Below are 27,316 nucleotides of genomic sequence, written 5' to 3' on the forward strand. Positions count from 1 at the left end.
CTTGACTAGAATGAAAACCTGAACTCAAACATCCTCTCTTTGCAGATAAGATGGACATGGAAGCAGCCCTTTATGACTCAACATTGGAGCGGGGAAAATACCAAAATCGATGCAGGTCAGGGATATTCCAGGAGCAGGGCTGGGACACTCATTTAATAAATTAGATCTGTATGTCATTAGTGATAGTTCCTCAGGGTCAAAGTCAGTAGGTAACTAGGAGCTGAATGTCCTTATATGAAGACATGACATTTTTTTCCACATCAAGAGGAAGTTTAGGATCAAGTTTAGTTGGTAAGGACACCTGATAAGTATGTCCCCATGTCAAATATGTTGGAAGTTTACCAGTCATGGCTCGGGGCTGACCCGGGTAAGTGGAGGAATTATATCTTGGCTAGTCTGGGAACAGTTAGGGATCCCCCAGGAGGAGCTGAAGAAAGTTGTTGGAGACAGGGATGTCTGAGCATCTCTGCTTCTTCTGCCACCACCACAACTCAGAATTGGACCAAGTGGTATAGATAATGAATGTATGGAGGGTGACATTGTGTCTATATACCCTTGTAAGAGCCTCATGTGAGGACTGTTAGATTCCATTGTCAAACTTCTTCCTGTTTAAAGGCATTGCAATCATAGTTATGAGTTAGTATTAAAGAGAAACAGTGAGGGGAAATTGCAACATACACAACAGTGTCTGAGCCTCGGAAGGTTAAATTAAGAGTCTTTTGCTGTTCACATATCCTGTTAAAAACGTGAGCTTACTTGAACACCATAATATTATATTCTCAGTACAACTTGGCAACTCATTCTCTTCAAACAAAGAATCCATTAGAATGTGAATTAGATCTGGCTCTTTGGGATCGAAATTGAAGATCCAGATACTTAAGAACATTTTTCTTACAATATGTGTAATATTATGAGTATGTTGAAGTTGTATTTATTCAACAACAACAAAAAAAAAAACTTTTAAAGGCTGCATTACACTTAATTCAATTTTATTTATATAGCACTTTTAACAGTGGTCATTGTCTCAAAGTAGCTTTACAAAATGAAGAGAAAACGTATGGAATTGTGAGTGAAAAATGTGTGGCCCAACAGGGAACCCATCCTCATTTGGGTGATTATGAATAACAGAAATTATATTATAACAACATCATATTATAACAATATCATATTATAACGACATCAAAAGTTGTCCTAGTGATAATGGAGTCCAGTTCAGCACAGGGATAAGTCAGCAGGTGCAGAGGACAGAGGGGGGTCCATCATGAAGCAGAATCCAGCTGGAGGTGGTCCTTTTCTGGATGCCTCAAGATCTTCACGGGGTTGGCCTTAGTCTACTGGAGCTGGCACAATCTCCAGTTGCCTCGGGATGGGTAGAGAAAGGGAAAACAGGTGGAAAAGAAAAGAATTAGCATAGATGCCGTTAAGGACATTAGCAGCACTAGATAAGAGTGTTCATTTACTGTAGATATACTGGAGCACAATGTGATGAATTATGTGTATACCAGCCTAAGGAGATTAAAACAAAGGAGAGGACAGGGATACAGCAGCATTAAATACAATGGCTACATTTTCTCTTTAAGCATTGCTACTTGGCCCATTGGTAATTTAAAGTGCAAGCATCCTTGAAGTCAAAAGATAGCTTTATTTGTATTGACTGAATGTGTTTAATCAGCTGCGATAAAGTTTGTCAGTACAGTACTACTCTATCCAGTTGGAAAACATATTAACACCAAACAGATGATTGTTGCTGTGTATTTTAATACCATGGAGAGAGTACACCTACTGGCCCTTTCATTACTCTTTACCTACCTTGCTGATTCGTCCTTGCAGGTGTTAGACTGTAACTCATCTTTCAACTGTTTATCCTGTGTAGGGTCACAGGTGGACCTGGGAAGCTTACGGCACAAGGGTGCATCCTAAATGTGGTACCAACCCATTGCATGGCACAAATGTGCGCACATAGAAACACACACACTTATATACTACTGTACAGACAATTTGGAACTGCCTACAGAAATGTCAGTCAGCTTACATCACATGTTTTTGGAAGAAATGTGGGGGAATTTAGAGTCCCTGGAAGAAACTCACCAAGCATGGGGAGAGCATGCAGACTATATACACACACCAATGGTGAGATTTGAACCCCTAACCTGAAGGCACTCCTAACCAGTTCCCAGATACTATCAGGTCATTGGTGAGCTTATAGAGGTCCCTTTGAATTGTAGACTGATAATAAAAAAAAAAACTAAAGGTGGGCTTCACTTCGTGAACACACTGGGTGAGGTGTGAGGGCAGGTGATAGCATGATAGGACATTACAGGGGACTAAAGGTAATTTAGACAAGACAATCCACCTGACAATGTTTCTCAGAAGTACAGGGAGAATAAAGATTAGCCTATTATTATTAATAATATTACTCTCATGGAAAATGAATTCTCCAAACAGATGTTAGATGTTTTGTAGTTGTAGGCGAGTGATTTTTGTCTTTCTTTTGTAGATCTGTATCTACAGTCTCGTTCAGTCCTGTGCAGTGTGTCTCTGTAGTGCTGACTCTTTCACAGGCGCTTCTTTCGATTTTCATGTAAAAGCAGGAAGAAGGAGGTTACTCATATTTCCCCCTCAACGTCCTGAACTGGAAAAAAAAAAATCCAGACTGGGACCGATTTCATGCTCAGTGGTAACAAGTTATATCCGAAGTTGACATCTAAAGCGATCCGACAGGACACTCCGCGGACTGTAACAGCGCTCGCTGAGGCTGATTTCCGGGTAAGAAGGAATTGTCTGAGTCTCAGCCCGTGAGATGTGACCAGTTTGTCAACATGGACATGGAATTACACGATATAAAACAATCCGACAACAATAACGAGTTGGAAGAACGACGGGATGGGGTGAGTTTAAAAAGGATTCAGTACATATTTCACATTCCTGTGTCTATGTGTATGTGTGTGTGTGTGTGTTTTACTTTGTTTGTTAAGCTGTGACGACCCAACTTTACGAAGGGGATTTTGAGATTCGTGCCGTATAACATTCAGGGGTTGAGAAGTGTCCCAACATCTATTATTTGAGATTAAAGAGTGAAACATTAAAGAGAGCAACATCATTTGTGAAATAAGAAACACAGATAGAAACTATATAGCGCGCGTGCGTGCGTGCGCGTGCGTGTGTGTGTGTGTGTGATTGTGGGGACAAGTGCGAACGCGTCTCGAGCCTGGAGCTGAGGTAAACTTCAATAGCGTCTTGTGGCTTAAGAAGTTAAACGGTTTTTGTTCGTTTTCGTTTCTTGGTTTTTCCTTTCTTTCTGAAATGTAAAAGAAGGAGAATTCTAAACTAAATGACACACACACATATTTATTTTTACAAATTTATTTTCGTGTTATTATTTGACGAGTTTAGCCTGCTGTAAGTTATAATGGCGCACAGGTTCGGTTGACTGCCGCTCCCACTACAATACAGAAGAACCTAAGTAACTGCTAAGAAAAAAGGGTCAGTGTCTGCCACTTTAAGATCATCTCTATTATTCAGGAAACCACTGATTCTCACGTTCTGTTTCTTTCATGTTTTTACAGGTCTGCCCAGAAAATGGAAGCTGCTCAAACCACAACACACCTGGTGAACACAGCCACCTGCTATCAGAGTCACCTGTAAGTCCATAAATCTCTCCATGAACAAAATCTACATGCGGGTTAACTTCTCAGCATATTAAAAAGTGATTAAAAGTAAGATGATGTTTCACAATCTACTGCTCAACTATCACTGTACTGTACAGTACATGTACAGTACATTGACGAAATACTACAGTATATTCCTCAGCTGTTTTATCCCCTTCATCAACCATTACAAACTTAAATTACCAGTCAAAAGTTTGATCTTAGACACCCTTTCTATTTCCAAGATTTAATTTTTTTCCTACGTTGTAAAACAAAGCTGAAGGTATGCAATAATCTAGTTCGAACAGTTGATGTTGAGATGCGTCTGCTACTTATGGTCTGTAAAGGCTTCATGGCTTTAATCGGAGGTGCTGTTTGTTATTTGGTGATTTATGAGGCTTCTTCTCTGCAGCAGAGCTAAGTTCTTGTCATGCTGGGATAATCTTCATGAAAGCCAGTTTCATCATAGTGGTTGAGGGGTTTTGCAAATGCACTTGACAACTGACTGTTATTGTTATTTAATATATACCTACCCAATTCCAAATGTGTTTTAGTTTTGTAATCTCCAGTATTGTTATAGAATGTAGATAATAAATCACCAAACACAAAACATTAAAAAGTGTGTATAAACTTTTGACGGGTACGGTACAGTTATGAGATGAGATGGAGTCTATCTCATCGCATCTCATCCTTACCCAACACCCCCCCACCACTCACATACAAACACATTTTGCAGCTTTAACAGCCTCCAGTATTCATAAAAGGCTTTCTATTAGGTCTTTGGCATTTGGCTGTGGGACTTCCAGCCCATTTAACTACAGTTGCATTAGTGAAGTCGAGCACATATTGGTTGGGAAGGCAAAGAACAAAGTCCCAGTCCTTTTCATTGGGAGTCAGGTCAGGTTAGAGGCACAGGTTCCTCAGGAGCTCTCACACAAACTTTCCCAGCTACGTCTGAAAACGGAGTTCGTTTATCCACAGGTGGAACAGGTTTGGGCCCTATAGTTCCAGTGAGGAGTACTTTTAAAGCTTAGCATTCAGATATTCCACATAGTTGTGTGTTTTAAACATTATGGTGACAGGGAAGAATCACATATGGGGGTCATGTGAGCACATACTTTTGTATGTATATTGTGTATTGTTTTGTGGTGGAGGTGTGTGTTTGTGTAATTCTTGGCTGAAACTGCTTAAATAATTGTGCACAGAAGCATTCAGGCTACAGGCAGCAGACAAGGTGTATCGACAAGGTGGCCTAGCCTGATAAAATGTCTAATGAGTGTTGAAGTCACTACAGCATACTATCACAGTCCTAAGTGATAGTCTTAAGATAGTACTCTTAACAGTCAAGTTTACTTCAAAAATGTGTCACATATTCTATTAATTGCCGGTGGTGACACTTCCATGGCCACACCCAGTTCGCAGTAGAAGCAAAGCCGGTCCAACTGCTTTCATTTTCAATCCCTGTGAAAACTAATGACTGAACCAACATGGCAACCAGAATGAAATGATCAAGCACTGAAGAGTGGCATCCGGTTTATGTCATATTCATTAGCCAAACATAAATGCATAGTGCAGTATATTTTAATTTGTATTTGATTAGTATTTGATTTGGTATTCAGTATGTAAGTAAATCATCATACTGTATGTGTGTAATGCAGTGCTGTGCATGTTTATTTGCATACTCAGGTTGCTGATGGAAATGGAGAACACTGTATTGTGGGAAATATTCCAGAACACCAACCAGGACAAAGTCCTGATAAGGTATAGAAAATTATTTACAAAGGCTCTTTTTTTCTTTGAAGCTCTTTTTGTACTTGTTTATCACCAAGGTCTTTAGGACACATTAAGAAGTCCACCTTTCTAATCTGTTTCAGCTTAAAACGCACAGAAGCCCTAGTATTTATGAGCTGTAGAACATTGATTACTTAGTTCAGTTTTTGGAAAGGACCTGAAATGTATTAATGGACAAAAGAAATGTTGCACATAACTATTTATTACAGGTTTGATTTCTGTCACATGAATAAGAACGTTTGTCTTGTACAAAAATCTGTGAAATTCTAAATTCAGATGACATTGACAATAATGTAGAGTCAGCATTCGCCCACAATATGTTTCCTTATCCATCCAACAAGTTTAGCTGCAGCCAAATGTCATTACAGAGTTCCACAGCCTGGAAATTGTATTCCTGGCAATTATAAACTGTCTGTCGACGTTGGCTTGAGTTAAAGCATTTCGAAGGACCTCTCTCTGCTAGCATTGTCCAAACAGGGCATGATGGTGTAAAGTAAAAATGCACACTCAGAATGTTTCCCTTACTTCTGATACCAAGACATTTCTCTAATTTTGTGCATGGAACCCCTTAAGAAGATGTGAATTAGGTTATCTATGATAAAGTAACAATTTACTGCGCATGACAGTAATTAAAATTTTCTTAACTTAACATGGAAAACTACACTATAATTTAGATTTTGGGTTTTTGTAACAGTACAAATATTTGTATATATATTTTTTTAGTAGTGCAACATTTCTTTTGTCTGTAAGTATATTTAAAAAAAAAAAAAAACTACTAGGTGAAGTTATTTATTGTTACACATAGTTAATTCCATAATTTTTTCTTCATTAAAATGTTACCCACACATGTAAAACGTGTGGTAAATAAGATTACCACTATTATGTATTTTTCCATTTTATAAAGCATTTAGTCTGGCCAGGGAATTTAAGGTGTTCATATTTTTTCCTTTTATTTATTTGCAGCCTGTGGGGAATCTCGGCAGATTGAAAAGGGAGCTGAATGAACAAGCCTGTTGGAAGCTCAAAGTGTGGATGCTCCTTCTTATCACCCTTATTTTAATCATTTTTGTCATCTTTTTTTCTGTTTATTTCTGCACAGGTACACTTCCAACTTTTTTGTTTTTTCTAAAAAAAATTCAATAGCTTATTAGGCATTATATATACTGTGTCAATAATGTGGAGTGTGTATATATATATATATATATATATATATATATATATATATATATATATATAATCACAAATGTGGTTTTGAAAGAGTGCAAAGTAGTATAAGCCTTATAGGAAAACATTACTTTTTCTGAAGGTACCGATTTTATATGTTTATTTTAGGCAGAATCAGTATGCTCCTAGAGTTTATTCCATGTATTTTGACCACAATATATGGCCTTCATAGTATGTTGCCGAATTTTATTTTGTGTAAGCCACCATACTGTACATGTGTAATGTCCTGGGACAGATAAATTTTGCACTTGTATATACAATACCAGTTAAAAGTTTGGACAAAACGTCTGATTAAATGTAATGATAAAATAATTTTTATTTCTTCCTACATTATAAAACAATACTGAAGGCATCCAAATTATGCAGTATTAAGATGTATCTGCTAGTCTTCATAATGGCTCTTATCTCATAGTCTTATGAACTGTTTTTATACTTTTGAAATCTCCAGGAATGTTTTAGATGTAGAAAATAAAATAAAACAAATAAAGAAAAAACATTAAATTATAAGGTGTGTCCAAACTTTTGACTGATACTTTCGAAAAGAATAAACTCTACAGGATTTCCTGAAACATGTTCCTTTCTTGCTTTTGCAACCACAAATAAAGATCTAGCGTTTAGTTACACCCAAACTGGTTAGGCATCAACATGGTCTTTGTAGGAAGACTTGTGTTATATATATATATAAATATATTTATTGTGTCTAAAAGTTGAGGTGTCAAAATATAGTAAAGGTTTAAAAAGAAAAATTAACCACAGTCGCATCAAATGTTTTTTTTATTTCTCCATGTTATACATACAGTACATGATTAAATTACTTTGTAACCACATACATCTAACCATAGACATTGTTTTTCCTCTTATCTTGGTTCCCCAGTTCCAGGAGAGGACGTGGATGAGAAGTACGACCGTGCAGAATTTGTGGTGCCGCGATTGTTTAGTGGGAATTTGTCAACAACACTTGTTAACGAAACCTTTATATTACATGCACAACAAAAGGTGAGTTAGCTCTAATGTGCTGTCCAACATTGGATTCGCTTCATCTTTTGCAGATTTGCTGACGAGATTGTGTTGCCTAAGTTCCTCTAGCTTTATGCATACCCTGTTTGCCAATACTGTACTGACAACAACTTGTTCCCCAAAACCATAAATGAAAAAGACTGCATGCCTGAGAGTTAAATTATGCTGGATTTATAAAAGAAAAAGTTAACCTTTAGACAAACCTTTAGTTCAAGTTTCTTATTTCAGTTTTGTTGTGCTTTTTCTTTCTCTTCCTCTGAAGCTGTCTAACATCTACACATCCTCATATGCCCTGGGACGGTACTTCTCCCAGGCTACAGTAAAGGAGATGAGGTAACGGCTAACCCTTTCGTAGCCTTTTAGCTGACCAACCGCATAGTTTTGTCTGTATAAAAATGGTAGGGCACTGGAGTAATTGATAGGCTTAAAAGCAGCACTTCGATGCATAGATGTGGTTAAATACATGAGTACTGTTTCTTGAGAAAGTCTAAAAGTTTATATAAAATAATGTGTCTGTTAGAAGTGACATACTTCAGCAGGACAGTATCTTCATTCTCATCCACAAGAAATAAGAAGAATAACATTCCTCACCAAACACAAGACATATCTCTCATTATGCTAGAAAGTCTATAATTTTTTTTTAAATAACAGTCAGAAAAGAAATATGGAGTTGTTTTTTTCCTTTCTCCATATTTGAAAGCATTTTCATAATTTGGCAACTACTGGCACTTTTGTCTTTGATGTCTCCATTGTTTGAAAGTGCATAACTTAAGTGTAGAAGCTAGAGGGAGTGTTTGCAGAAGCTTGTTTATATTTTACCATAGGAATTTGCAGAAAGCAGACAGAGAAAATATCTCAGAGTTAACAGAAGGTTGCTGGATTCCTTCCCAAATTTCACAGAAGAATCCTTTTTACACTTTGGTGCACAACATAAATTGCTTTTGTGACAATGCAATATGAATCTTTGTCTCTTTAATCTGCATAACAGCAGTTCTAGTGTCTTGTACAACCTGACGTTTTTAATGCCAGAAGAGCACGGACAGCTAACAAATTACACTCTGAGCAAAGAGATGGTGTTCAATGTGCTTCTACAAGAGCTTTATGACCAGGAACCTGACGACCCACTTTATATCGAGCCGACTTCACTCACCATGGAAGGTAACCCTAGGCACAACATAAGCTTTAGATAACATATGTTCCTACCAATTTTGGACATGCACAGTTTTGTTTTATTAATAAAAAGACTGTTTATTATTGATATCTATTATCTGCTTATTATTATTATTATTATTGGACATAACTTTATTTATTATATTTAACTTAAAGTATTACTGTGGGCATCAAAATTTTATTTTAACCTTGTACAGTACTTACTAGCTCTATTAACAATGATGTAGTGGTTTCTCCTCTGCAAAAAAACTCACATATCAGGTTACACAGTAGATATAAAAAGTTGTACAAACCCCTGTTATAAAATCACTAAGAACTGGTTTACACAATACTCCACTCAATCCTTTTGGATAATACTTCTCCTGTGCACAGCCCTCATGTCATTGTGATGCTGAGGCTGTTTGATTGGTATTTGGATATATTCATAATTCCCTTTATCTTGATTAGAAAGTCTTATCAGACTAAAAACATATTTTTGGACAAATCTTTTGAAGTAATGTAGTTGAGTTTATAAGACATAAGTACAGCACTTTGAAGATTAGTATGAGGTGCACTAAAAAGTCAAATAGATTAAACTCAAATGTTTTCAACTTATCGTCATGCAAAATGTAAAAAATGTTTATAACAAAAGTCCAGTCTGTAGGACCCTAGGTGTTCGCCTCCAAAAATATTTTCCTTTCTATTTACAGTTGTGAGTTAAACGAGCTGCATTCCAACCACAGTCCTGATCTGAGAATTTCTACATCTTCTATATATGAAGAACACATGACAACCTGTGATATGGCCACCATGTTCTGCATGTGCCTGACCTTATACTGGAACCACTGTTTTGAGGGATTTTATTCTATTATTGACCGTAACACATAATTGTAATTAAGAACATTTCCTCAAATAGCTAAGGGGATTCGAGAGGTTTTTCAATAGGAATCAATAGGAACTTGTAGTAGTTTTTTCTGTCTTAACACAATTTAGCACTCTTTGCACCTTTGATAAGGAAAGCACCGTTCAAAAGGTTCTTATCAGACCTAATGTGCTTATCTTTTGGGAGTCAGATGCTGGATCCAAAGTCAACAAACATTTCCATCCTGTTCTGTTCCATGGAAATGTTTTGACGAATCCTTATTAAGACACTTTGAGATGTTTCGATATTAGGAAATATTGCTTTAATGTACATCGATCAGCCATAACAGTAAAACCTAAAGCATTACGCCTTGTATTGTGTGGTTACCCCTTGGCCCCGTGGTGCATGACTCCATAAGACCCCTGGCATGTGCTGTACCTCATACACAACAGGCTGCCATTCATTGGGAGATCTGATCCCAGAGTCGTCAGGATTTGCTTTTTTTTTTCAGCAATTTGGCTTTTTTGTGGGATTGTACCAGGCAGGCTAGAGATGAGGCATAATTGAGCCTTGGGTTACCCTGATAATCATTATATAATTGATCAATGTTATTCAAATCACCTGATGGTGATGGTGTTAATGTTATGGCTGATCAGTGTATTATAGTAGTATCAGTTTGAATAACAAATATGAATTATTGAATAACAAATATGAATTAACTTTATGTATGTTTAAACTGTATATACAGTACAATGACATTTTTAGTTTTTTTTTTTTACTGTTTGTAAGAGTCACAAGGTGGTGCTGTTTCTTCGAATGACATCAGTTTACCATTCAGACGTGTCCATGTAAATGTTATATAATTATTATTTATTATATATATTATAAGAGTGTATTCAGCATGTTTGAACACTGATATTGTTTGATATTGTTCATGACTTTGTTTATCTTTTACAATATTGTGAGTAAACTCCAATTATTTTTTGTATCAAATACAATGATGTATTTGTTACCTAAATATAACATATTTTACAAGCACATGGCTTATTCCTGCTAAAGATAATGGCTTCTGGTGCTCTAGTCCTATGCTACGTAAAACTAAGCAGAAATTCTAAATGAGCAATTCCTTTTTAATTGCCAATTAAAATCCCATAATGTAGTGTCTCTTATACACCGTGAACAAACTTAAGCATGTGTTTGTGCAATAGGCTGCTTTGTTATTTTCACTATACTAAACATTCAGTAGTATCTTTAATATATTAGATATTTAATGTCTAATATTTAATATTTTATATCAAGGTGTAAAAAAAGTTAGAAATAATTTGTCAATGTGTCATTAAATTGCCATTCTATGAGCATTAAGGTTGAAGGGCAAATCACATTAAACTAAAGTCAGCTGAAATATCTTGGTGTTTATTCCATTGCTATAAAAAAATACTAAGATTAGGCAGCATGGTGGTGTAGTTGTTAGCACTGTGGTGTCACACCCAAAAGGTCGAGGGTTCGTTTCCTGCCTCAGGTCTGTGCATGCTGCAGGTTGCATGTTCTTCTTCTGTGTACTCCAGTTTCATCTAACATTTCAAAAACATGCAGATTAGGCCAACCTGCATTCCAAAAATTCCCTGTAGTATTATGGATGTGGCATTCTGTCCAGGAATGCCCGAAGTCTTCTGGGGTAGGTTCCAGGCCTCCACAACCCTGCACAGAATAAGTGGTATGAAAGTACTGAGATTGTAGTAACACTAATTAGTATGTGAAAAAAGTGTGAATATATTAGAAGTGATACCTACTTGTTAATGTTCAATTATGTCCCAATTATAATATTTAGCCAGGAAGTATTTTAATATAATTGTGTAATAAATGCAGGTAAAAAATTTGTAGTAGCAGATTTCTGATGTCTTACATGGCCTGTCTAACTGATTAAACTGGGCAAAAGGGAACTTTATATGTTTTATTATTGGCAGATCTGCTGAATCTTTATGACCCTGGTACAACGTTTCCTAACCTGTTCCTGGAAAATCTCTAAATCTGACATTTATATGTGTCTTTGTGCGTGTTTCTCTCTGTCAGTGCAAGTATTTGATCCTGCACAAGGCAGATTAAATCTGGTTTGTAATAAAGCTCTTAACAAGATCAGCACTGAACTCAAGCTGTTACTTTCATCAAACAGCAGTGACTACAGATGTATATTTCTTTTTGCTGTTGTTTGGAACAAATTAAAAGGCTAAGTTTTTTTTTTTAAGTATTTTTTTTATATTAAATACTTTTCTCTTCCATATAAACAAATTTGTCTTGCTATCTTTATCAGTATTTCATCTGTATTAGAATAACACCTCAACCCACCTTCCAACACACACACACACACACACACACACACACACACACACACACACACACACGCACACACGGGAAGTATTGTTATAAAAAAGTCCAAACATAACAGTGATTTGGTCTTACATAAGCAAACCCCAACTCATCTCAAGCTTATCTGTTGATTCTGGAAAAAATATATATATATCAATGTTTTAATAGTGTTTAACAGGTTAATTGTTAATTTCTTTTACACACTGTGTCAGCATGACCAAATCCTTCTGAGAAAGGGTCACTGTCAGAGTCAGTCATTAATCATCTCCTCTGTTAGTAAACTTTATGCCTCACCACTGACTAACATTATAAGCTGATGGATGAACAACTCAGTGTAGTTTCTATTCTTATATATAAAGAGCTAATAAAATCTAGAGGTCTATAAAAATGTCTCTGTTTTTAAACGATTAAAAAAAATACTGGTCAGCTTCACCGATCATTAGCAATTTCAAATTTATTATTATAGATAAACAAATAAATAATGTTCATTATTTCAAAACATCAGCAGCTTGGTGGTGGTGTGGTATTGAACTTATGATCTCTCTCTTGTCAACAAAGGCTTTTCCTCCCGCAGAATTGCCAGTAACTGGATGTTTTTTCCCTCCTGTTGAAATATTGAATGAGACAATCACAAGAGATCACTCTGAGAGCTGGTCTGATGGTCACAGAAACTGTCACATTAATCTCTCGTATCGTGCTGCTGCCAAATGACTGATTCAATAATTACAATAAGTGAATGAACAAGTCTTGTTTCAAAGCTGAAATTTGCTAAAAAGCTAATTTTTATTATTTTTTCCAAACACATAGCATACGATTGGCTCAAGAGCTCAACAGTGGCAACTTAGTGGTGTTGGGACTCGATCCCCTGACCTTCCGATCAGTTGCCAAAGCCTTAACCGTTTGAGACACAGGCCTATTTTGTGTTGTTTATGAGTTATTTAAAGTCGAAGCTTGGAGATTTTGGAAAGCAGCATTGACCTAAGCTAAGGGTATTTTTAAAAGGATAAAAATTAGATTAACTGCTGCGATATCCAGTGTATTTGATGTATTAAATTTTTTAATTGACTTTGTCTTATCGTGTATTGACGGTTAAAATAACATTTTTAGTCATGGCTGTGGTCAATCCAGAGGTTATCGCAAAAACACTGTGGAATAACTTTATCCTGTATACAGGGATGCTGGAGCCTATCTCAGGACACTTAGGGTCTCAGGGACACAGGGTGCCAATCCATTGCAGGGTTCTTCATCAGAATATCACTTGTGCATTTAGAAGCAGTTTTGCTGCATAATTTATAAAACAAGTGAGCAGAAACAATCTGCCGTTCATTAAATCTGTTGTAGAAACCACTAAAATGGGAGCACTGATCTTTGAGTGTAATGAATTTTATCCTCTTCACTTGGACCATTTTGACTGAATCTGAAGTGCACATACCCTACACATTTAGTTGTTGCTGATTTATTGGAAATAAACTGCTAATTATTGGACCCTTTCTAATTGAATACTGTAGATGTATGTTAAAGCCAAAAATTTTGGACTATTTATGGGAACTCGAAGAACAGGGTTGGAAACCACTGATGATTATACACCGGCCACCTTATTAAGTACACCTGTTCAACTACACTATAATGAAAATATCTAATCAGCCAAGTTCTCTGGGATCTGGCTCATGAAGATGGTAAATACATGTTCTGCCAGTGTCTATGTGGGTTTAAATCAATTATCAATCTTGTGATAGAGTCTTATCTAGGCTGTATTTTTACCTGACACATGCTATTTTTGGAACAGCTACCACAACACTGTCCAGGATAAAAGTGGCTGCTGGATCGATGTATTTATTTTACCATGTTGCAAAAGTGAATTGTAATAACTCCTTGTGAGACCTGCATTATTATTACTATCACCATAGTGTTTCCCCAAACCACAAATCTTATACAGGGAAATATTTTGAACTAGCTGAATTTACTGGGGACATGACTCAAATAGGTGGACCAAGAATACGTGGAAGCTTATTGGCTGGTTCCTGATCTCTTAGTGGAGACAGAGAGATTAATTGTATTAAATGTCTTAATCCAGCTTTAGTGGTGAATTTATTCGATTTTTTGGAGAAGTGACTTCAAATCATTCCATGTCCATTTGTTCATACAAGGAATTCAACAGTTATCTTGTTAAGGAGTTATCTCTCCTTTCAGTTGCCAAAAGGCTTAAGGGCTTTAGATAATACTTGCTCAGGTCTGGCATTTCCACAGTTCAGCCAAGAATCACTAGCATCTCCATGAACACAAACTCTAATAGTATTTTCTACTTTTGCTTCTTGACCACTGATCGAGCCATTATCCATACATTTTTTTTTCCTTTTTGGAATTATGGGTGCTCATGGATCCAATCTGGATGAAATCCTGGCTGAGGACATGCACCACTGGTACAATAAGTTCATGAAGGAGTCTCCGTCTGGGCTCATCACCCTGTTTGAGCTAAAGAACATGTTACAGATGCAGGGGATGACCGAGGAGGCCAGCAGCTATGTTGACCAGGTCTTCTTCACTTTTGACATGGATGAGGTAAGAGAATTCAAACTGCATCCAACAAAGAGTGATAGTGGAGAATACAAATTAAATGCTAGTAATTGTAAAATAATCCATTTAAATGCATCATCAGTGCTTCACCTCTGACTCGGGTTTCCTAACAAGCCGGGGATATTTAAAGAAAAGAATTACATTGTGCTGGAATTTTATTCTTCCTCTTTTTCTTTTCATATTTAATAATGTTTTCTAATAATAAAAAAAGGAATGCATAATTGAGGACAGCAGGTTCTGATCTCTAAACTAAAGGACGTGCATGATGAAATCACTTATAATTATTCTGATATTCATTTGGCAAAGCATCATATAATTAAATTCGACATTCATCCATACTGTACTATTCAACATATTACAATCTTGTCGTCGCCTAGCAGCCAGTGCTTCACAGATCAATCTTAATGCTAATCTGGACTTTTAAAAGCGTTCTTATTACAAATGACTTTCACAAAATAACATCAGTGACATTTTTTTAATTAACGACGTCCAGCAGACAAATTGAACACCAAACATTACTTACAAGACTACCATCACTTACTGTATGTACTTATCAAACTTATCAAATTTTCTTCAGCCAATTTTCCTCACTTATATCCTTTGACATTCTTTTTTAGGATGGGTATATCGATTTCGTCGAATACATAGCAGCTGTAAGTTTGCTACTGAAAGGCGAGATCAACCAGAAACTGAAGTGGTACTTTAAACTTTTTGATCAAGATGGAAATGGAAAAATTGACAAAGATGAGATGGAGACTATATTCAAGGTATTCTCTTTCAGTTTACACGTGGCTGGGTATTCAGCAATAATGAGAATAGATGCTTAAAATCAATGTATGCTCTACTGAACCTTGCTGGGATTATTAATGACTCCATTAAGAAATAATAAAAGTAAAATTAAGGTTTGTAGGGACATTTCTTTTTTGGACAGAGAGTAGCCATGGTTAAAAATAACAATCCTCTGTTTTAGAGTGCTGTTAATCTTTGGACCTACTAAACTTAATCCTTACCTAAATCCAGGTGGTATTTTGCACACCTAATCTGTGTAGGGTCATGTATCTTATACATACTGACCATTAACCTGCAATTAACATTTCTTTTATTTTCATGATTAACAGGATTTGTAATTTTTGTAAAAAAGGTCTTTTAAAAAAAAAACGATTCATCAAGGGTCCTCTGGATATTGCAGCGCTTCGCATTATAATAGGGTTTTCCTGAGACAACACTGATGATAGAATTCCCTTATTGGGACCAATAAAAAACCGGTAATATCTCTAAATTCTATCAAAGCATGAAGTTTTACACTTTGCATGCATAATTGTTTAAAAAAGTTTTACTCCAGTGCTTTCGTTAAAGTAAATTGGAACTACTGTAGAACATGAAAGCAAGTGACAGGAGACAAACGTGGGGAGGATGGGTGGGGTTGAGTGTCAATGGGAAATTCCACAGACAAAACTGACTTTATATTATTCTTACACAGGCTATTCAGGATATAACTCGTATCTATGACGACCCTCCAGACGAGATCGTGGCACTCATTTATGAAAGGATTGACATTAATAATGAAGGTATGATCCACATCAGAATGTTATATGCTAAAGGAAACTTAATTTCTTAGAAACTGATAAAATTGACTAAATATGACATTTTTATTTTCAAACTGCACTATTAATCCAGATTACATCGAATAAGCGTTAATACATCTGAGCCAATTAATTCCTTACATATGAAGACCATTATGGGATGCTAGAAATAGAAAAACACAAATGGCACTTTAGGACTTTACTCTGACAGCTTTGACATAGAGTACTCTAAACATTTTAAATACTAGTTTATGCCTTGTGTTTTAGGTGAGCTTACTTTAGAAGAGTTCATCACTGGTGCTAAAGAGCACCCTGACATCATGGAGATGCTCACCAAGATGATGGACCTCACTCATGTGTTGGAGATTATAGTCAACGGACAGAAGAAGATGGCTAAAGCCAATGTGTGCGATACCTAGTCATGGACACAAGCCTTTCTGCCTTATAATAATATACAACCTTCAATTGAATAAAAAGTAGTGTAGGTGATAGGGAGAGGGAAATGTGGTGTCTAAGATGCTTATTCTTATCCCATGGTTGCATTACGTTTACACTAAACCCAGGAATGGATCACAGAGTATGTTATCATCCATTCTATACAAATTGATCACTAATCGTGAGATTAAACAACCCTGCTGAAAGGCACAATGGTAGTGCAGGTATTTGAACTCACAACCTCCCGATCAGCGATACAATGTCTTACCCATTGAGCTACCTCCGCCCGCGAGACCATAATAGCAGCAACACTGCAAGTCTTAGCTAAATGGGAAGTGAGAAAGTGGACTTTGGATTATGGTCTACTTTGTTTGCTCTTTACTTATATGCACATCATGCAAAAGCAGGAGAGTGGGCCGCATGTGCATCTTTAAAGTTCCTCCTTTAAAGAGTAGTCTAATTAAACTAGTCTAGTTTAATAAAAACTAGTCTGCTAAACTACCCAAGAAGAATTAAGATACATTAAGCTTGAGCCATGCATAACCAGTTTTATACCTGCTTATAGAATTATAAACCTTATGATAGCTGTCTCTGATCAGTTAGGCTGAATCTAAAAGAAGGGCTCTTTGCACATCGTTCACGAGGTTCACATGTGGCATGAGTAAATCACATGGACATTTTGTGGAAAGCTCTGTTTTATCAAGAACCACGTTGTCATCCATGTGTAATCATAAAGGTCTAAGGCCGCACATTTCACATTAGCTAACCATTTGTCTTTAGCTGATAATGCACGCGGGTGCCAGTTTTTATGCTGGCATTTCTGTAAATCAAACAGTAATATTTCAGAACACCAAAAAGCAAATATCTTTCTATCATTGCATGCAATATTATTAATGCCAAAAGTGATTGCATGGCAGAATGAAATCTACCAGTCTAGTCAGTATCGACCTGCAAAGTGCTGTCAAATTTAATCCTAATTAAACTTAAATGTGCAGTAAAATGCTATACTTCAAATCAATTTGTGCAGAGCATCAGAGCTATATTCAGTTACTGTGCACCTATAAAGCGCATCTATACAGTACAGATTATAGAATTGGTAAAAGGGCCAAAGAGTGTTTGGGACGTTACTGTGAAGGAGGTGTTTCAGACATTACCCTCCTCTGAGACTTCATTGATGATTGAACACACTTTTGAATTAAACTTCACTGAATAAGTAATAAAGTTGTGGTGTTTAGCAATGTCGTATTGCAGCTCCAGGGTTGGGGGTTGAAATTGCAGCTCTGGTCCAGTGTGTGTAGAGTTTACATGATCTCCCTGTGGGTTTCCTCCTATAGTTCAAAGACATGTACAAGTAGCCCAACCCAGGAGACTTGGGGCATGAGGCAGGGTACACTCTGGACAGGGTGTCAATCCATATCAGGGCACACACACATACAGTACACACACTATGGGCAATTCGGGAGCACCAATTAGCCTAATGTGCGTGTCTTTGGACTGTGGGAGGAAACCATAGTACGCGGAGGAAACCCACAAAATAGGGGGGGAACATGTGAACTCCATGCACACAGATGGGAATCGAACCCAGACCTTGGAGGTGCGAGGCGACAGTGCTAACTACCACACCACTATGCCGCCCCCACACAAGATAATTAAATAGAATTAGCTTTGCATTAATGCTTCTAAGAGTATTTGGATCTGTTTTGCCTCTTCAAAGATCACTTTGAAACACTATTTTTGAGAAGTGAGAGGACTTTGAGGAAACCCATGCACACATAAAGAGAAGAGCAAAACTCCCACAATAACCTAAGGTCAGAGTCGAATCCGAGAACCTAGCTATGAGCTCTGAAGCAGTAACATACCATTCAGACATTTCCAAAATATTTTCCTGAAAGCTCTATAGTACTAGCATTTTTGTTGTCCTAGTAACATTTTAATACATCTTCTTCAGTACCATTGTTGCGTGTACTGTTAAAGATCACTGGTGCAGTATAGTCGGTATTAGTCTTTATGTTGTCTTTTGCCTTTCTAGTCTGTCGTCTATCACATAACATTAATGCTTATCTCATATGAACTTCTGGTATATAACAATCAAACCTGTTTTTTTTCTGTCCACCTCTGGAAAACGTGTATAGGACGTATTGGACGGGTTATATTATACTATATATTTACTAAGCGAACGCAGAAGGAAAATCTTTGATTTGCCTTGAGTTCACTTCCTTGAAGGGAACCTCATCCAGAGGGCGTTCACAAATCAGAGTACTTTCAGTGTCAGATCCCAAGCTCTGGATAAAATGGAGAGGGTTGTGTCAGGAAGAAATGAGCATACAGTAAGGATGGCTGGATGGGAGCTCTAATGGGAGTAGCCAAAAGAAGATGAAGAAAAGACCAAGTATAACAAGGTAAACATTTCAGCTGAGGCTGTAATCAGTAAATGATTTGCTGAAGAGCATGGTCTGATTACATTAGGTTCATTGACCTACAGAAGGCCTTGATGGCATTAACCAGCCAAATGCCCTTGAAATCAAAAAGTAAACCTGAAAACAAATAACGAACAGTTGTTGCTACATCCTAGGACAAGCCAAAATGTTATCTGCTTTTCACAACTTTGCTGAATGTACCTGCCCTTTTCGGTCTAACACACTATTTAAGAACATCTCCTGCTGCGCTATCATTGCACTCAGATCTGTTCTGCCTCAACAACACCTTCCCAGAGAGATCACAGGAGCTGCCAAGATTTTCAAGATCAACCATGCAGTGTGAAGAGACCAGGCTGAAGAAAAACTCCTTGCTGCTTGCACTGAAACGCTACAGCAGTGCAGTGAATGACATGGAACAGACCATCCTGCTGCCCAGCATGCTGAGGGATGTCCCGTCTGAACACGACATGGACTGCGAGAGTGTCCCCAACAGCAAGGACCTGTACGAGTACTATCACATGCTGAAAGTGATCAGGAACACTGTGGAGTGCGGTCTGGTCCACCACGATGTTGGGGACCAGAAGATTCTGCACAAAAGCCTGGAACCACTGCTGGAGGTCGACCCAGAGGCGTTCTTCTATTTCCATCTGAGAGGACTGTTCTCCGTCATGGGTACACTCACCAAGAAATCACAGGACCTTACAGATAAATACCTGGACATTGTGGGCACCGTAAATTAGATCTTTACTGCTCAGACAACTGTCCATACGTCTGACCGGCTTTCAGGAACTTTCAAAATCAAAGGTGTACCTTATGACATAATTTTTTAATTAAATATAAAATGTCAATTTATTGAAGATTTGCTTATGAATTAGTGTTAAATGCAATTAAATTATTGTTGCCACTTTATTAACTGGTTTATTCTGTTCATTCAGCTCAGAGGGAAAAGTTTGTAAAACTACACATACTGTAGCCTATAAAAAGGCAGAAGTCCACCAGTTTCTGTGACTGGGTAAAATCGTATACACACATAAATAACACACACACACACACACATATACAGTGTGTAATTCAGTAGCTTAATTTAGAGAATGAAACTGAAGTGCTGAAGGCCGCTACCATAGCAACCTGGGCTTCCACAACACCTCAGCAGTGCCACAGATTGGCCTTCATGCCACGCTGCAGTAATTCATGCAAAGGCAGCCTCGACTAAGTATTAAGAGCTGTCTGTGTTCATACTAAGTAGTCCAACATTTATGCGTTGAAAAGAATATTATTCCAAAGTAATATTCACATTTTCTGAGATACTAAATTTATTAGCTGCTGGTAAGCCATAATTCACCAAAACTCAACATCATATTTCATCATACTGTGTAGACATCAAACCAACAAAAATTTTACAATGCACTGAACCCCTACCATGCGGCACAGTGGTGGAGTGATTAGTCGCCTTGCACCTCCAGAGTCCAGGTTCAAGTCCCATCTCTGTGTGCATGGAGTTTGCATGTTCTCCCTGTGGGTTTCCTCCGGGTACTCCGGTTTCCTCCCACAGTTCAAATGCAAATTAGGCTGATTGGTGTTCCCAAATTGTCCGTATTGTGAGTGAGTGTATGTGTGTGTGTGCCCTGTCATGGATTGGCACCCTGTCCAGGTGAAAATGAGAGTGAGTGAGTGAACCCCAACAGATTTGAAACACTTGGATTGTTCTTCACAAGTTGGCATGTTGATGGTGGTATGAGGACAGTTAAAGTTTTGGAAGCTGATCTGTTTGCACAAACGAGGACTTGAGACTTAGGACATGAGCTGTACAGGCTAAAGTACTGCAGGATTGCTCTCTTTTATTGGAGATGAAGTGAGGTTTAACGCCCTCTAGTGTCATTAATGGCATATGTGGTAATGTAAGAAACCTAATTGACAGGTAAAGTGAATATACACATTTATTCACTTTCTATACCAATTATGCTTTACCAGGTCATAGGAGGCCTCGGGAACACCAAGTAGCTGCATATCTTTGGACTGTGGGGAAAAAAAACAATAATGCAGGATTGATGCCTGCCTATACACCAGCATGTCAATGATAAAGGGCACATCAGAATTTCATCAAAACGTATTTCCAGATTGCTTTTTAAAATGTGTTTTTTGATTGTTAAAAAGTTAAAGCTAATGGAAGAGCTAAGGAAAAGTAAAAGCTAATGAGAGTCTCAGATGTCTACAGACCACAGGTTTAGAACTTCATTAGTTTTATTACCGGAACATTTGTACTTCTCCTAATACATTTTTAGAATCTGTGAAAATTTTAACCTTTCATTTTACATTTAGACATTTGCCATAAGATGCCTTTATCAATTTTTATCTCATTATACATCTGAGTTTTAGGGTTAAGGGCCTTGGTCTCAAGGGCCCAACAGTGGTAACTTGGTGGGTGTGTGATTTGAACCTGGGACTTTCTGAACCACTTCTGAGTGCCTTAACCACTGCAAATGTGAAAAACAAAAAACTAGAAATATGCAGTTTGTGCATTTTTAATACTTTAATCAAATATTAGAAACAAAATAATGAATAAATCATGTCTTATACAGTTTAATAACATGGTAGATTGAAGAGGGCTTCCACATTGCTTTTCACATATTCTTCGAGTCAGTGAAAAGCAGTTTTTCTCAGCGGATTGGGTGGAATGGCTCTACGATCTCTGAGAAAGTCTTCTTATCTGGAAAAACAGTGATCACAGTCATGAGTAACAACTACATTCAATCATCACTGCATGTCTTAAAATGGAAACTGAATGGACGTTTCAATGTTTTTTTGTTTAACGTTTAACTATGTAAAATATTTTCTCTGTCATTACCTGTCTCTGGAAACTCTACAGGGTGCATTCGGATGTATTCTTTCATATCTCTGTCCACCTTAGCGTATTTGTAATTTTCAACCTTGGTTAAATGGTAGCCGAGGACCCAGCCGATGGTTATGAACAATGCTTGTCGGTGAACACCTTCAAACACACACAATATCAAATCGTTATATTAAAGATCGCCATATCGCTTTTAAAGAATTGCATGAATTATAGATCTCTCACTGAAACACACCAGATAATGTTCCCAATAATTAGTAAAAGGCAAGAGTGAAGCAATTAGTTACGTTTTAACTATTTCAAATATTGTATGGCAATTCCACAAAAATTATTTATGCTGGTTTTATTGCAACTCGTGCAGCACGGCTGATTAAATACACTATACAGGCGCAAGTATGCGGACACCTGATCTATAAACTGTTTCAACCAAGTCTAAACCCCACAAGTGAATACAATGGTCTTGTATAGAACATGCTGTAAAAATAAAATTTCCGTTCACTAGAACTAAAGAGCCCAAACCTGTTCCAGCATGACAGTACCCCTGTACACAAAGCTATCTCCATAAACACATGATTTAGTGAGGTTGGTGTGTGGAAATCCTCCAGTGTTCTGCCCAGATTCCTGACATCAACCTTAAGAGCTTTGGGATAAACTGAATCGCTGAGCTAGGCTTTCTTATCTGACCTCAGATCCTGACATCACTACTGCACTTGTGGTGAAATAAACAAACTAACTAACAAAAAAAACAAAAAAAAAAACACCCACAGCCATATTCGAGCACTAGTGGGAACTCTTCCCATGGAGAATGGAGGTTATTACAACAATAATAAGAAACTATATCTGGATTTGCATGTTCAAAAAGCACATATGCGTATGAATGTCAACATCTGCTTATACAGTAGATCGTGTAAAACACTGCATAGTAATGGCACTGTAATGATGATCTTAAAATATAACTGAAGCTTTGGCTTGGGTTGTTAAAGAAAAGGTCTTCTGATATAAATCATAATTAAATGATCATGAAGTTATAAAAAATATACAAATTTCAATGTGAACTAGGGTTGCGCGATAATGCCCATTGTCATATCGTCCTATCGTCAGCCTGTAAGATCGCCGATACACGATAGTAGTCAAAGCCCAGGGATTCTGCGTGCTGTCGCGTTGTATTCAGAGAGTAGTACATATTTTTGTGGTTATTTTTTTCATTTCATGTCTGTTGTTTTAGCAATAAATCTGCTCATATCTGCGCACGCGTTTATCAGCCTTTTGATCAAAAAGTTGCACGCGCAACTCACTTTCACTTTGCACAAGGCAGTGTTTATTGTTTAGTGTATATTTAAAGGCGCATAAACACAATAAAACAATTGTTTTAGGCTAACATATCATACCTCATTGTAGTTTTTGCACACACGCGCGGGTGCGTTACAATAATAATAAGGAAAAATCACAATAATAAATTCGGAGCAGTACTACTAATAATAATTATACTGAATGAAGAAAGCGCCGTCGAAGAAGTATCATCATTGAAGGAGAGAAGAAAATGAAGAATTAATACATATCAGTATTTACAGTTTGAGCTCGACACGTTTATGAGCTCTGTCGCTTGCTGTCAATGGGTGACTAGGAGAGAGAACACATTTTCGGCTTCAGTAGACACACAATACTTCAGACTGAAACACGACTGCCCCATACAGGTAATGAAGAGCATTTTCACAGCTTGCCGTGCGCAGCCGTGGCAAGTCACGGGATTCCTTTTCTTGAAACGTGGGTTTTTAATGGCGACATCTGTATCGTCCATATAGCTGACTATCGTCGATAGACGAGACTATCGTCGATAGACAATAGTATCGTCTATCGGCACAACCCTAATGTGAACAAACTTTTCTGCATTGACCTTTCTGCAACAATGTGTATCCACTGACAACTTTTTTGTGAGAAGAAATAAGCAGAAGCTGTATAGCACCGTGACCTCTTGGACTCTATGATTTCTGAGATATCGAGGTGACAGCTGGTGCTGAAGGCTTATATATTTTATTAAGGTTTTTAATATGGCCTTCTGAAGCCCAATTCTGAATCCATTCCTACTAACGTCTTGCATTAACAAACAACAAAAAAAAAAAAAAACACTAATACGTCTTTGTCAGTTCATCTGTACTGATCACACCAATTTCATTTTGCACATTTCCTTAATCCCTTCTGACACAATTCCTATGCGACTAACAGAGCATATAAATAATTATTTTATGCAATGTGTTATTAGAAGTGATTGTGACAGACAACAAAATGTGATTTTAAATCGATCGTTTTCATTGAGCATCCTTGCCAGTACTCAGCAGTAAATTAGCACAAACCTACTAATAATAAACACCATGTAGCAGGAATGCACGCTTAATAATGATAAAAAAAAAGAGATCACAATATCAAATTCATACCTACATGTCATCTCATTTCTGAATGACAGGAATTCACTTTTTATGTACTTCCCTGATTCAGCTTTTATTTACTTGATACAATTCCAGATGCTACGTCAGTCCCACTCACACAGGGTAAAACACACTATTAATTCACTAATTAGACTAGAGACCAGAGAAAGTATCGAGCGAATGAGTGTTACATTCTGACAACATGTTTGATGACATGATTGGCTCCTTTCGATGCTCTCTATGTCTCTTAATGCATACATGTCAAGTGTCTAATGCTAGTGTCTAATGCTATTTGTTATTTTTTATTGATTATTGTTAACATTCTTTTTATTTTCTTCATTTTAAAGTGAACATTCTTTACTTTAAGGCTTCTAAAATTAGGCAAAGTGACTTTTTTTGTAAAAAAATGTTGAAAGTCCTTAGTACACAGCGAATGATAATAATGAAACTCAGGTGCAAAACATCACAAATTTACCAACTTAAACCACTTGCACAGTTTAGTTGATCTCCACCAAGGTTCAAAATCAGCTGTTTAACACCAACTTTTATAATATTTTGCTTGACATAAAAAAAAGCCCTCATGAAGAAAATGGGCTGTTTGGATTAAAAGCATCTCATACCTGCTGTAAGATAAAAAGCTGGATCAATGTTGCTTTGAGACTGACTTTTAGTGGTTCAGACACTAGTGTGGAATTCGATGGCATCATTATTTTTTTCTATTATTTATACTACCAAGCAAAACCTGCCAGCAGGTTTAGATTCGGCTAGAGGCACAGCCTTCGCCAAGATGATATCCCAACCCTCCAAATCAACAATGAAACACATAGGCCGTCCTTTGAATGGTACAGAAAACCTGAGAAAGAGAAACTTCCAAATGCCTAACCTGAAAAATGTTCTGTATGGAGGAGTGGACCAAAATAAACTCAAACATGGTGAGATCTTAGAGGGATACACACAAAGTGCTGAAATTCATTTCAGTGCAGGATAGAGTTACTGTACAACTTCCCTGTAGTATGAGCTAAAATTATTTATTGATTACTATTTAAAATTGTTTATTAGCTTTCGCTCACTTTTATTAAGGGTGTCAGTAACTCTGGAGGGCACATAAGACAGACAGCACAAAAAGCAATTAAAATACCACAAAATTAATATTAGACCAGAAGACAGATATAGCCAGAAATAACTAGACTAACATTTTATGTCACACAGAGATCAAGAGGATGCAAACTTTTGCACTAAACTGTCTACTCTAACAGAAGCATAACCTGAAAAACCTTCCATCCTTGACCTAGAGTATTTAAGATGAAGCACATATCTGAAACACTACATGAAAATACACTGCCTGGCCAAAAAAAGTCTTGCACAAAGAGTTCAGTCTCATCCATTTTTGATTAAAGCGCGGTGTGGTGGCCAGTTCATGTGTGAGAATAATTCCTCACGCCCTCACAATTTGAATCCTGGAACATGTGTGCCATCAGGTAAGAAAATGTCCATAGGTGTGATAAACTGCTCATTCAGTACACTCAGGTCATTCGCTGACTTCATTTTATTGCCACTGCACTACTGAGCCTATCTGTCCAACTAAAGCAGAGACAATTCTTGAACCTAGCACCCTGGTATAGGGTCACTCTGAACTCATCAGATCATGTGACCTTTTTCCTTCGCTATGAAGTCTTTATGCCTTCTAGCAAATTGAAGCCTTTCTTTCTGAATTATCTTACTAACAAGTGGTTTTCTTATGGAGACACAGCTGTTTAGTCCCAATTCTGTGAATTCTCATCACATTGTGTGTGGAAGTGCTCTTCCTTTTACTATTAAACATAGCGGTCACTGTGTTTTTTGTTTTGTTTGTTTGTTTGTTTTGTTAATCATGATGTTTAAATGATCTCCATACATCAATTATTCCTGCCCACATTTCTTCAGCACAATCCTGACAGGTATTAATAATGTACCGGACAGGGCAGGCCTTTGCCGAATTGCAGTAATTTCAGATATGCAGGCGAATAATTTGTCCTTTCTGAAGTGGTGACTTCTTTTTGGCCAGAAGCTTTAGTTATTAGCACGAGCTATTAGCATAGCTACCGTTAGCCTGCCACACACTCACCCGCTTTAATCGCAGGTCTCCGGTTAATCGCGTTATGCAGCATCGCTGTGGCCCAGCCGGTAAACCCGAGCCATATCGAGTTCCTGTTTACGATCCCCGGCGGAGGGAGATTTTTTGCCTCATCGTGGAGAAGCCCCATGTCCCCTTAGCACATCACCTCTCACAGCTAACCAAGGACAATGTTTAGACTGTGCTGCAGTATATGTATTCCGTCCGGGAAAACACGGCGCTCCGTCAAAGGTTCCGGATACTTGTAAAAAAAAAATAAAAAAAATGTAATAAATTCAGTGTGAGCATAAAGTCTTTTTCTGATTTTAAACATATATTATACTAGACTTTAAACCTATATTGAAATAAAAATCTGTTTTATTGCTTATTTAAAGAGTAATTATTCTTTTTAAATTCTTCCTCCATAGAACCATGTCTGTATTCCCTTGACCTGTAAGTGCGGGAGATCACAAGAAACTTATCCAAATTGTTAATGTTTGTAATTATAACTGTAATTAATAAATTAATACATTGTAACCTGTACAGGGTCCGCGGGTGGGGTGAGGTGGGGTGTTGGGGGGGGGGGGGGTATAATTTTGGGACCACAAATTATCCTAATCTGCATACATTTGGACTATGGGAGGAAACCGGAGTACCCAGAGGAAACCCACCAAGGACAGGAAGAACATGTAAGGCGACAGTGCTAACAACTAAACAACTATGCCGCCTTGTGATTCAATGAGTTTAATCTAAAACTTAATTATTTAAAAAACATTTTTTTTTGCATGAATATTGATTATACAATTATAAGTAGATTTGTATATAGTAGAACAAAATATGTAATAATTAGGGTCAGGTTTGCATGGTAAAACTGTGCTGAATAGGGATAT

General features: G+C 37.3%; 4 protein-coding genes across 4 annotated transcripts; 3 read left to right on the plus strand and 1 right to left on the minus strand.

Annotated features, from left to right (window-relative positions):
- Nucleotides 1-2,558: 2,558 nt before the first annotated feature.
- On the plus strand, nt 2,559-11,716 carry LOC128533701 (TPA-induced transmembrane protein). Its single transcript, XM_053507995.1, has 8 exons — nt 2,559-2,888; nt 3,567-3,641; nt 5,334-5,408; nt 6,402-6,537; nt 7,537-7,658; nt 7,942-8,012; nt 8,668-8,837; nt 9,539-11,716. The coding sequence occupies exons 1-8, from the start codon at nt 2,820-2,822 to the stop codon at nt 9,547-9,549; spliced, it is 729 nt and encodes a 242-aa protein (XP_053363970.1). The 5' UTR covers nt 2,559-2,819; the 3' UTR covers nt 9,550-11,716.
- Nucleotides 11,717-14,418: 2,702 nt separating this feature from the next.
- guca1c (guanylate cyclase activator 1C) lies at nt 14,419-18,149 on the plus strand. The gene is made up of 4 exons (XM_053506741.1): nt 14,419-14,613; nt 15,246-15,395; nt 16,109-16,196; nt 16,479-18,149. Exons 1-4 carry the CDS (start codon nt 14,419-14,421, stop codon nt 16,628-16,630), a joined length of 585 nt encoding a protein of 194 aa, XP_053362716.1. The 3' UTR covers nt 16,631-18,149.
- A 42-nt stretch (nt 18,150-18,191) lies between these two features.
- thrsp (thyroid hormone responsive) lies at nt 18,192-19,972 on the plus strand. Its single transcript, XM_053506742.1, has one exon. It carries the CDS (start codon nt 19,396-19,398, stop codon nt 19,801-19,803), a length of 408 nt encoding a protein of 135 aa, XP_053362717.1. The 5' UTR covers nt 18,192-19,395; the 3' UTR covers nt 19,804-19,972.
- A 1,596-nt stretch (nt 19,973-21,568) lies between these two features.
- On the minus strand, nt 21,569-26,646 carry ndufc2 (NADH:ubiquinone oxidoreductase subunit C2). Its single transcript, XM_053506719.1, has 3 exons — nt 26,439-26,646; nt 21,909-22,052; nt 21,569-21,770 (listed from the first exon to the last, which is right to left on the minus strand). Exons 1-3 carry the CDS (start codon nt 26,575-26,577, stop codon nt 21,721-21,723), a joined length of 333 nt encoding a protein of 110 aa, XP_053362694.1. The 5' UTR covers nt 26,578-26,646; the 3' UTR covers nt 21,569-21,720.
- Between the last annotated feature and the right edge of the window lie 670 nt (nt 26,647-27,316).

The sequence above is a fragment of the Clarias gariepinus genome, chromosome 11 (assembly GCF_024256425.1).
Source record: "Clarias gariepinus isolate MV-2021 ecotype Netherlands chromosome 11, CGAR_prim_01v2, whole genome shotgun sequence".
Taxonomy (NCBI): domain Eukaryota; kingdom Metazoa; phylum Chordata; class Actinopteri; order Siluriformes; family Clariidae; genus Clarias; species Clarias gariepinus.